This window comes from Salmo salar, chromosome ssa27, assembly GCF_905237065.1.
Source record: "Salmo salar chromosome ssa27, Ssal_v3.1, whole genome shotgun sequence".
In the NCBI taxonomy this organism is placed as follows: domain Eukaryota; kingdom Metazoa; phylum Chordata; class Actinopteri; order Salmoniformes; family Salmonidae; genus Salmo; species Salmo salar.
Window position 1 is genome coordinate 43,669,843 of NC_059468.1, and position 12,913 is coordinate 43,682,755.

Consider the following 12,913-nt stretch of genomic DNA (forward strand, 5'->3'; position numbering starts at 1 on the left):
TCCTCTATCCCCTATCCTCTAAACCTTATCCCCTATCCTCTATCCTCTATCCTCTAAACCATATCCCCTATCCTCTATCCTCTATCCCCTAAACCATATCCCCTATCCTCTATCCTCTATCCCCTATCCCCTATCCTCTATCCCCGATCCTCTATCCTCTATCCTCTATCCTCTATCCCCTATCCTCTATCCTCTATCCCCTATCCCCTATCCCCTATCCCCTATCCTCTATCCTCTAAACCCTATCCACTATCCTCTATCCTCTATCCTCTAAACCCTATCCCCTATCCTCTAAACACTATCCTCTATCCCCTAACCCCTATCCTCTAAACCCTATCCCTTATCCCCTATCCTCTAAACCCTATCCTCTATCCCCTAACCCCTATCCCCTATGCCCTATCCTCTAAACCCTATCCCTTACCCCTACCCTCTAAACCCTATCATCTAAACCCTATCCTCTAAACCCTATCCCCTATCCTCTAAACCATATCCTCTATCCTCTAATCCCTATCCCCTATCCTCCAAACCCCATCCCCTATCCTTAACCTCTATCCCCAATCCTCTATCCTCTAAACCCTATCCTCTAAACCCTATCCTCTATCCTCTAAACCCTATCCTCTATCCTCTAATCCCTATCCCCTATCCTCTAAACCCTAACCCCTTATCCCCTATTCTCTATCCCCTATCCTCTATCCTCTAAACCCTAACCCCTTATCCCCTATCCTCTATCCTCTAAACCCTATCCCCTATAACCCTATCCTCTAAACCCTATCCTCTATCCTCTATCCCCTATCCTCTATCCTCTAAACCCTATCCTCTAAACCCTATCCCCTATCCTCTATCCCCTATCCCCTATCCTTAATCTCTATCCTCTAAACCCTATCCCCTATCCTCTATCCTCTAAACCCTATCCCCTATGCTCTAACCCTGAACTCTTATCATCTAGTCTCTAACTTCCATGACTTTCCATTTCACAGTTGAGCGGGCTGAGAGCATGGAGTGTTCACAATGTGGCGGCAAGTGTGTCATATGCTTGTGATAAATACGGCTTCTTGTCAGCTTCAGTCATTTTATTACTGTGTCCGTCCCCTCAATATACCTGTCTGTCCCTCCCATCAATATACCTGTCTGTCCCTCCCCTCAATATACCTGTCTGTCCCTCCCCTACATACACCTGTCTGTCCCTCCCCTACATACACCTGTCTGTCCCTCCCCTAAAAACACCTGTCTGTCACTCCCCTCAATATACCTGTCTGTCCCTCCCCTCAATACACCTGTCTGTCCCTCCCCTACATACACCTGTCTGTCCCTCCCCTAAAAACACCTGTCTGTCACTCCCCTCAATATACCTGTCTGTCCCTCCCATCAATATACCTGTCTGTCCCTCCCCTCAATATACCTGTCTGTCCCTCCCCTACATATACCTGTCTGTCCCTCCCCTCAATACACCAGTCTGTCCCTCCCCTAAAAACACCTGTCTGTCCCTCCCCTCAATATACCTGTCTGTCCCTCCCCTCAATATACCTGTCTGTCCCTCCCCTACATATACCTGTCTGTCCCTCCCCTCAATACACCAGTCTGTCCCTCCCCTCAATACACCTGTCTGTCCGTCCCCTCAATATACCTGTCTGTCCCTCCCCTCAATATACCTGTCTGTCCCTCCCCTAAAAACACCTGTCTGTCCCTCCCCTCAATATACCTGTCTGTCCCTCCCCTCAATATACCTGTCTGTCCCTCCCCTCAATATACCTGTCTGTCCCTCCCCTAAAAACACCTGTCTGTCCCTCCCCTCAATATACCTGTCTGTCCCTCCCATCAATACACCTGTCTGTCCCTCCCCTAAAAACACCTGTCTGTCCCTCCCCTCAATACACCTGTCTGTCCCTCCCATCAATATACCTGTCTGTCCCTCCCATCAATATACCTGTCTGTCCCTCCCATCAATACACCTGTCTGTCCCTCCCCTAAAAACACCTGTCTGTCCCTCCCATCAATACACCTGTCTGTCCCTCCCCTCAATACACCTGTCTGTCCCTCCCCTCAATACACCTGTCTGTCCCTCCCCTCAACACACCTGTCTGTCCCTCCCCTCAACACACCTGTCTGTCCCTCCCCTCAATATACCTGTCTGTCCCTCCCCTCAACACACCTGTCTGTCCCTCCCCTCAACACACCTGTCTGTCCCTCCCCTCAATATACCTGTCTGTCCCTCCCCTCAACATACCTGTCTGTCCCTCCCATCAACACACCTGTCTGTCCCTCCCCTCAACACACCTGTCTGTCCCTCCCCTCAACACACCTGTCTGTCCCTCCCCTCAACACACCTGTCTGTCCCTCCCCTCAACACACCTGTCTGTTCCTCCCCTCAACACACCTGTCTGTTCCTCCCCTCAACACACCTGTCTGTCCCTCCCCTCAACACACCTGTCTGTCCCTCCCCTCAACACACCTGTCTGTCCCTCCCCTCAACACACCTGTCTGTCCCTCCCCTCAACACACCTGTCTGTTCCTCCCCTCAACACACCTGTCTGTTCCTCCCCTCAACACACCTGTCTGTCCCTCCCCTCAACACACCTGTCTGTCCCTCCCCTCAACACACCTGTCTGTCCCTCCCCTCAACACACCTGTCTGTCCCTCCCCTCAACACACCTGTCTGTCCCTCCCCTCAACACACCTGTCTGTCCCTCCCCTCAACACACCTGTCTGTTCCTCAGTCCTTTCTGGAGGCAGTAAGTTGATATGTTCTTATTGGAGAAAACAGGCTTTTAACGTAGGGATTTGTAGTGCATGGAAGGAAATATACTGTATATATATATATATATATATATTTTCTTTGAACAAAATCACCCTTTTTTTTTTTACCCTCGAGGACCACTTTGGGAACATCCTCTGGGTCCACATGGGACATTTTGTTTGTATATGTATGTTGCCCGTAACTACTCCTCCAGATGAAAGCGAAAGGTGTCCAGTAGAGTCCTGGAGGTGACGTACCTTCTTGGTCTTGCCCATAGCCTTCAGTATTGTCATGTTGAGGTCCTCCAGGGCTGCCAGGACCTTCTCGTATTCACCAAGGTGCTGGGAGAAGTACTCTTTAAACACAGACAGACAGACATTATATATATATATATATATATATATATATCTATGTATAGTGTGTATGTATAGTGTGTGTGTATGTGTATGTGTATGTGTAGTGTGTATGTGTAGTGTGTATGTGTATGTATAGTGTGAATGTATAGTGTATAGTGTGTAGTGTATATGTGTAGTGTGTATGTATAGTGTGTATGTGTAGTGTGTAGTGTGTATGTGTAGTGTGTATGTATAGTGTGTATGTGTAGTGTGTATGTGTAGTGTGTATGTATAGTGTGTAGTGTGTATGTATAGTGTGTATGTATAGTGTGTAGTGTGTATGTATAGTGTGTATGTGTAGTGTGTATGTATAGTGTGTATGTATAGTGTGTATGTATATTGTGTATGTGTAGTGTGTATGTATAGTGTGTAGTGTGTATGGTGTAGTGTGTATAGTGTGTATGTGTAGTGTGTATGTGTAGTGTGTATGTATAGTGTGTGTGTGTGTGTATGTGTAGTGTGTATGTATAGTGTGTGTGTGTGTGTATGTGTAGTGTGTATGTATAGTGTGTGTGTGTAGTGTGTATGTATAGTGTGTGTGTGTGTGTGTGTGTGTGTGTGTGTGTGTGTGTGTGTATGTGTAGTGTGTATGTATAGTGTGTATGTGTAGTGTGTGTGTAGTGTGTATGTATAGTGTGTAGTGTGTATAGTGTGTATGTGTAGTGTGTATGTATAGTGTGTGTGTGTGTGCATGTGTAGTGTGTATGTATAGTGTGTGTGTGTGTGCATGTGTAGTGTGTATGTATAGTGTGTGTGTGTGTGTGTGTGTGTAAGTGTGTGTAAGTGTGTGTGTGTGTATGTGTGTGTGTGTGTAAGTGTGTATGTGTAGTGTGTATGTATAGTGTGTGTGTGTGTGTGTGTATGTGTAGTGTGTATGTGTAGTGTCTATGTATAGTGTGTGTGTGTGTGTGTGTGTGTATGTGTAGTGTGTGTGTGTAGTGTGTGTGTAGTGTGTATGTATAGTGTGTGTGTGTGTGTGTAAGTGTGTGTGTGTGTGTGTGTGTGTGTGTGTGTATGTATAGTGTGTGTGTGTGTGTGTGTGTGTGTGTGTGTAAGTGTAGTGTGTATGTATAGTGTGTGTGTGTGTGTGTGTGTGTGTGTGTGTGTGTGTGTGTGTGTGTGTGTGTGTGTGTGTGTGTGTGTGTGTGTGTGTGTGTGTGTGTGTGTGTGTGTGTGTGTGTAAGTGTAAGTGTGTGTGTGTGTGTATGTGTGTGTAAGTGTAAGTGTGTGTGTGTGTGTGTATGTGTAGTGTGTATGTATAGTGTGTGTGTGTGTGTGTGTGTGTATGTGTAGTGTGTATGTATAGTGTGTGTGTGTGTGTGTGTGTGTGTCCAGCGGGAATTCAATTCCCAATCCTGACATGTGAATGGTCATCATAGCCACACAGGGCTATTTATTTGCAGGAATTAAAAAGTTTGACAAGGACCTCAGGTGTTTAGTGTGCTTGTGGGTGTCTAAATTTAGACCCAGGCACGGCCCTGCTGCCAGATCCTGAGCTCACTGAGCAGCGACTGAAATGACTGCAACACTTAACAAAGAGCTAGAGTGAGTTTCAGAATGGGTGGAAAGGAATAAGTTAGTCCTACATATTTAAAAACTAAAAGCATTGTATTTGGGACAAATCATTCACTAAACCCTAAACCTCAACTAAATCTTGTAATAAATAATGTGGAAATTGAGCAAGTTGAGGTGACTAAACTGCTTGGATTAACCCTGGATTGTAAACTGTCATAGTCAAAACATATTGATACAACAGTAGCTAAGATGGGGAGAAGTCTGTCCATAATAAAGCACTGCTCTACCTTCTTAACAGCAATATCAACAAGGCAGGTCCTACAGGCCCTAGTTTCTACCTTCTTAACAACACTATCAACAAGGCAGGTCCTACAGGCCCTAGTTTCTACCTTCTTAACAACACTATCAACAAGGCAGGTCCTACAGGCCCTAGTTTCTACCTTCTTAACAACACTATCAACAAGGCAGGTCCTACAGGCCCTAGTTTCTACCTTCTTAACAACACTATCAACAAGGCAGGTCCTACAGGCCCTAGTTTCTACCTTCTTAACAACACTATCAACAAGGCAGGTCCTACAGGCCCTAGTTTCTACCTTCTTAACAACACTATCAACAAGGCAGGTCCTACAGGCCCTAGTTTCTACCTTCTTAACAACACTATCAACAAGGCAGGTCCTACAGGCCCTAGTTTCTACCTTCTTAACAACACTATCAAAAAGGCAGGTCCTACAGGCCCTAGTTTTGTCACACCTGGACTACTGTTCAGTCATGTGGTCATGTGCCACAAAAAAGGACAAAGGAAAATTGCAATTGGCTCAGAACAGGGCAGCACGGCTGGCCCTTGGATGTATACAGAGTCTAATATTAATAATATGCATGTAAATCTCTCCTGGCTCAAAGTGGAGGAGAGATTGACTTCATCACTACTTGTATTTGTGAGAGGTATTTACATGTTGAATGCACCGAGCTGTCTGTCTAAACTACTGGCATACAGCTCAGACACCCATCCATACCCCACAAGACATGCCCACCAGAGGTCTGTTTAAACTACTGGCACACAGCTCAGACACCCATACATACCCCACAAGACATGCCACCAGAGGTCTGTTTAACCCCTGTGACATCCAGCGAAAAATCATATCGCCATTAGCATAACAAAATGTAATTTAAAAAAAAAATTCATTTTTTTTTTTCAAATTATATCGTTTTATAGATACACCTCTCCTGAATCGAACCACGTTGTCCGATTTCAAAAAGGCTTTACAGCAAAAGCAAAACATTAGATTATGTTAGAGGAGTATATCGTAAAAGTAGCCACATAGCCATTTTCCGACCAACCACATGCATCACAAATAACCAAAAAAACAGCTAAATGCAGCACTAACCTTTGACAATCTTCATCAGATGACACACCTAGGACATCATGTTACACAATACATGCATTCTTTTGTTCGATAAAGTTATTATTTATATATAAAAACAGCATTTTACATTGGTGCGTAACGTTGACTAACTATTTTCCCTCAAATGCATCCGATGAAACAGCGCTACAATTTACTAAATTACTATTCGAAAACATTTTTAAAATGTAATATTGTCATTCTAAGATTTATAGATGAATATCTCTTGAAAGCACCTGTAATGCCAGATTTAAAAATAACTTTACTGGGTGTTACGTTCCCCAGTTTCTGTGTTGTAGTTTGTATATTTGTGAGTGTGTTTCAGGTAATGGCTTCCTGAAGTACTCCAAGCAGCTGATTGGTCGGCCCCATTGCTGATTGGAGAGCTGACCCCGCCCCCTCGTCAGGACGCAGCTGTCTCAATTAACAACCCCAATATAAGCCAGTGTGCTGTTGCTCAGGAAGGGGGAGAGACAGAGATTTTTTTTTGCTGAGAGAGGAGGTTGATGGCAGAGAGAGATATATATATATATATATGTGTGTATATGTTGGTTGTTTCTCAGAAAGAGAATTGGGTATGTACTTAGTTAGTTGTTGCTGAATAAGCTTATTGTTCTGTGTTTAGTGCTCAGAGCTTCTTTAATGTCCTGGGTTAGTGTTTTGTTGTGAAGTAGTTTGTACATTTGTGTAATTCTGTTTCATTTGTTCCCAGGGGGGAAGGGGAAGGCACCTAGGGAGTGTTTAGGCCAGAGGCCCGCGGGCATACATATACCCGTAGTAGTTTACTGTCTATGCACACTAGGAAAGACCTGGGCGGACCACCCCCTGTATTTTGGTTAGTGCACCAGGTGGTGCTAGTTAGGTAAGTAGTGGGTAGGCAGGTAAGGTAGGAGAGGGGGCTTTGATATTTAGTTTCTTTGCTTTGGTTCCGTCCAGCCCCTTTTCCCCAACCTTACCGCGTGAAGGAATAAATTCCCAGTAAATGGTATTCTCTGCCTTTGTGTCATCCTTGCTCACACCTACACTTCCATACCTCTTTCACAACACGGAGAGTTAAGTTGAAGCAGGGTGTTGCGTTCCCTCTTTCTAGAGGCGTGCGTAACACTGGGTAATCATACTTTGCTATGAAAGGGGATGCGATACTCTGAAAAATAGGCTAACGTTACAGGTCAGCGCCATCTTGGAACAATTGCATATCACATCTAGTCTTGTATACTATTGTCAATAATCCCTTACCTTTGGTTGTCTTCATCAGAAAGCACTTCCAGGAATCCCAGGTCCACAACAAATGTATTTTAGTTTGAAAAAATGACTCCTTTATGTTCCAAGAGCTTGTTCTTGTTAGCGCGTCTGAAGGCTGATCCAAATGCTTCGTCGGCCACGGGACAGCCATTTCGAGAAAATGCATTTTTTTCCATTTAGGTTCGTTCAAACATGTCAAACAGTGTATAACATAAATCTTCAGGGCCTTTTTCAACAAGAGAGCCAATAAGATTCGAGGGGGACGGTTGCATTGTGTTTCAAAACGTTTCGAAAGGGGAGGGTAGCCAGGGGCGCCGGCGTCATAATGGTGATGGCCCTCATGTGACCAATTTCAACAGCGTCTCATTCATTCAGTTTTAACAGTAGGAGACTAAAACCACTTTGTAAAGACTGGGGACATCTAGTGGAAACAATAGGAAGTGCTCAATGAACCATAGCTCACGGTGTGATTAATAGGCAACGTGATGAAGTTGACTTCGTAATTCAGAATTCCACTTCCTGTTTCGATCTGTCTCGGGGTTTTGACTGCCATATGAGTTCTGTTATACACAGACACCAAACAGTTTTAGAAACTTTAGGGTGTTTTCTATCCACAAGTATTAATTATATGCATATCCTAGCTTCTGAGTTTGAGTAGTAGGCCGTTTAAAATGGGCACGGATTTTTTTCAAAATGCGCTGTGGCGTCCCCTATCCTAGGCGACCGTCAAGAGGTTAAACTACTGGCACACAGCTCAGACACCCATACATACCCCACAAGACATGCCACCAGAGGTCTGTTTAAACTACTGGGACACAGCTCAGACACCCATACATACCCCACAAGACATGCCACCAGAGGTCTGTTTAAACTTATGGCACACAGCTCAGACAGCCATCCATACCCCACAAGACATGCCACCAGAGGTCTGTTTAAACTACTGGCACACAGCTCATACACCCATCCATACCCCACAAGACATGCCACCAGAGGTCTGTTTAAACTACTGCCACACTGCTCAGACACCCATACATACCCCACAAGACATGCCACCAGAGGTCTGTTTAAACGACTAGAACACAGCGTGGACACCCCATACCCTACAAGACATGCCACCAGAGGTCTCTTCACAGTCCCCAAGTCCAGAACAGACTATGGGAGGAGCACAGTACTACATAGAGCCATGACTACATGGAACTCTATTCCACATCAAGTAACTGACGCAGCAGTAAAATTAGATTTAATAAACATAAAAATACACCTTATGGAACAGCGGGGACTGCAACACAAACATTGACACACACACACACACACACACACACACCTAGTAGAGTAGGGGCCTGAGGGATCACAGTGTATTGTAGATATGTGGTAGTGGTGGAGTAGGGGCCTGAGGGAACACAGTGTATTGTAGATATGTGGTAGTAGAGTAGGGGCCTGAGGGAACACAGTGTATTGTAGATATGTGGTAGTGGTGGAGTAGGGGTCTGAGGGAATACAGTGTATTGTAATGTTTTAAAATGGTAAAAACTGCCTTAATATTTGCTAGACCCCAGGAAGAGTAGCTGCTGCCTTTGCAGGAACTAACGGGGATCCATAATAAACCCCAGGAAGAGTAGCTGCTGCCTTGGCAGGAACTAATGGGGATCCATAATAAACCCCAGGAAGAGTAGCTGCTGCCTTGGCAGGAACTAATGGGGATCCATAATAAACCCCAGGAAGAGTAGCCGCTGCCTTGGCAGGAACTAATGGGGATCCATAATAAACCCCAGGAAGAGTAGCTGCTGCCTTGGCAGGAACTAATGGGGATCCATAATAAACCCCAGGAAGAGTAGCTGCTGCCTTGACAGGAACTAATGGGGATCCATAATAAACCCCAGGAAGAGTAGCCGCTGCCTTGGCAGGAACTAATGGGGATCCATAATAAACCCCAGGAAGAGTAGCTGATGTCTTGGCAGGAACTAATGGGGATTCATAATAAACTCCAGGAAGAGTAGCCGCTGCCTTGGCAGGAACTAATGGGGATCCATAATAAACCCCAGGAAGAGTAGCCGCTGCCTTGGCAGGAACTAATGGGGATCCATAATAAACCCCAGGAAGAGTAGCCGCTGCCTTGGCAGGAACTAATGGGGATCCATAATAAACCCCAGGAAGAGTAGCCGCTGCCTTGGCAGGAACTAATGGGGATCCATAATAAACCCCAGGAAGAGTAGCCGCTGCCGTGGCAGGAACTAATGGGGATCCATAATAAACCCCAGGAAGAGTAGCCGCTGCCTTGGCAGGAACTAATGGGGATCCATAATAAACCCCAGGAAGAGTAGCCGCTGCCTTGGCAGGAACTAATGGGGATCCATAATAAACCCCAGGAAGAGTAGCCGCTGCCTTGGCAGGAACTAATGGGGATCCATAATAAACCCCAGGAAGAGTAGCCGCTGCCTTGGCAGGAACTAATGGGGATCCATAATAAACACCAGGAAGAGTAGCCGCTGCCTTGGCAGGAACTAATGGGGATCCATAATAAACCCCAGGAAGAGTAGCCGCTGCCGTGGCAGGAACTAATGGGGATCCATAATAAACCCCAGGAAGAGTAGCTGCTGCCTTGGCAGAAACTAATGGGGATCCATAATAAACCCCAGGAAGAGTAGCTGCTGCCTTGGCAGGAACTAATGGGGATCCATAATAAACCCCAATACAAATGTCTGACGACCTTAATCCTAATCGCTGTAATATGCGGAAAACTTTCCAATCACTACCGGAGGATTCAGTGAGTTAATCAACCACTATCACCTATTCCGCTGAGTTTCTGCTCTCTTTCCCCAGATAAAGCTCACACTCTCCAAAACAGCATTGCCTTGCCTGATCAAATCAAATCACATTTTATTGGTCACACACACACACACACACACACACACACGTGTTTAGCAGATGTTATTGTGGGCGTAGCGAAACGATTGTGTTTCTAGCTCCAACAGGTGCAGTAATATCTAACAAGTAATATCTAACAATACACACAACAATACACACAATACACACAATACACACAATTACACACAATACACACAATACACACAATACACACAAATCTAAAGTAAAGAAATGGAATTAAGGATATATAAATATCAGGACGAGCAGCATAGACTAAAATCCAGTAGAACGGAATACAGTAGAAAAGAATACAGTAGAACGGAATACAGTAGAACGGAATACAGTAGAACGGAATACAGTAGAACAGAATACAGTAGAACGGAATACAGTAGAACGGAATACAGTAGAACAGAATACAGTAGAACAGAATACAGTAGAACGGAATACAGTAGAACGGAATACAGTAGAACAGAATACAGTAGAACGGAATACAGTAGAACAGAATCCAGTAGAACGGAATACAGTAGAACGGAATACAGTAGAACAGAATACAGTAGAACAGAATACAGTAGAACGGAATACAGTAGAACGGAATACAGTAGAACAGAATACAGTAGAACGGAATACAGTAGAACGGAATACAGTAGAACAGAATACAGTAGAACGGAATACAGTAGAACAGAATACAGTAGAACGGAATACAGTAGAACAGAATACAGTAGAACAGAATACAGTAGAACGGAATACAGTAGAACGGAATACAGTAGAACGGAATACAGTAGAACAGAATCCAAAGTAAAAAAAAAAAAAAGAAGGACACTAAGAAGAAGCGAGGCTCAAGAGGCAGTGACAGGAAATACGGAGGCGGGAAGTCGTCGCCTGCTCCCGGGGATCTGCCTGTTTGATGTGTGGTCGCTAAATACTAAACTGGAGGAGTTAGCAGCAAGGGCTACATCTGAAGAGGACTCAAGGAGACATGATTTAAACCCGCTTTACAGAAACCTGGCTCGGCGAGGACAATATTGATGTGAACATTGATGGGATACACTGTCATTGGAGCAGATCGAGACAAAACAACGTCACATAAATCAATAGGTGGGGGTGGGTGGACTATGTATCTTTGTAGATAATGCTTGGGTCAAGCAGTGTCATGTGATTGAACAAGTGTGCAACCGGAGACTATGAGATTCTCTTTGTATCATTCAGACCATTCTATCTGGATAAATGTCCATTATTCGGGTCTATATGCGACTGGACCTAACAATAAGGAAGCTGCTGACAGGATTACAGACTGGTTCAATGCTGCCCTTTCACGATCAACTGACCAGACAGTATTTGTTCTTGGGGATTTTAATACCCTCTCCCTCTCCGCGCAATCTCCCCCCCCCCACTCTGCAACAGTATGTCACCTGTCCAACTCGCTTATCTCGCATCCTGAATCAGCGTTAGAGGAAACGTAGAGGACGTAGACAAAGCAGTCTGGGAAATCAGACCATAACGTTATCCATCTCCTACTGAGATACAGGCAGGGCAGGTGAAAACGTGAAAAAAACCTGTAGATTAAATCCATTCAGGTATGAATAGATGGAGAGTAGGGAGGAACTCGAAGACTGCTTTGACGTCACAGCCCGGGAGGTGTATTTTGATTGGTGAACGGATCCCCACCCACTAGTTGACAGACAGCATTACCTTCCAATATCTGAGGAGGATACTGAGTCTATTTCTCAACAACAAACCCTCGGTGTCTGAGGACATGAAAATGTGCCTTAATTAATGAATGGAAGTTTGTGTGTTCCTGGAAGGAGATACTGATGCTGTAAAGAAGAAAGAAAATAAATTCAGGACAAAAAAAATAAATATGGGAAAAGCAGAGGTTCTGTCCAGCCAATCCAAGACAAGCATAGGAGGGGCTTAAATGCAATGATAGGAAGAGAAGTGAAAAGATTGTTCATCCTCTGGAAACTACATTAACTGTAATTTGACACCGCTGATTTTAAAGACGAACGAAAACGAATATGTGACAGCATACCCAAATCCTCTCCTGTCCAGATAACAGAGAACAAGATGGCCTCATGCTTGTCAAATATTAAGCCACACAAAGCACCGGGCCCAGACGGACTACGGGGCCGACCAGCTCAAGGGCGTCTTCTCACGACTGTTTCAAGTCCTGCTGAGCACCTGTACAGTGCCAAACTCCTAGAAGGTGTCGATCCTCACGTTCAATATGACAGTCTGGTAATCTGGGCTGGTGGGAGAGGACCCTCTCACGTTCAGGTCTGGTATACCAGTCTGGTCCGGTAATCTGAGCGTGAGGAGCAAAAGCAAACTGACCAGAATAGTAAAACAGAGCCGGCAACGTAATTGGTCGACCACAAGCACATTTGAGCAGTCTGTTCCACAAGGAAAACACAACAAGGCACTGGCTGTCGTTGGCGACCCGTCCCACCCTCGACACCGTCCGTTCTAGAAGCTTCCCTCTTCAGAATGCTCATGGCCAAGAAGAACACGTTTAAACATTCATTCGTTCCATGTGCTGTTGGACTACTAAATGCAACGTAAATTGTATCGGTGTATGTACTTATCTATGTAGTCCAGTTGGGACAGCGGTCGTTGCTAGTGAATGTATTAATGTCCTCTATGTTTTTAGTGTATGCAGGTATGATGGACTGACTGGTTTAAATGGGAATGATGTGAGAATGTACTGTGCATTTGGAAAGTATTCAGACCCCTTGACTTTTTCCACATTTTGTTACGTTACAGCC

At 44.8% G+C, this 12,913-nt stretch overlaps 1 protein-coding gene across 1 annotated transcript in view; it reads right to left on the reverse strand.

Annotated features, from left to right (window-relative positions):
- Positions 1-12,913, reverse strand: part of necab1 (N-terminal EF-hand calcium binding protein 1) — an 82,994-nt gene that overhangs the window by 44,668 nt on the left and 25,413 nt on the right. Inside the window, exon 5 of the mRNA XM_045709760.1 lies at positions 2,992-3,089. Coding sequence (XP_045565716.1) covers positions 2,992-3,089 — 98 coding nt within the window. The remainder of the gene's footprint in view (positions 1-2,991; positions 3,090-12,913) is intronic.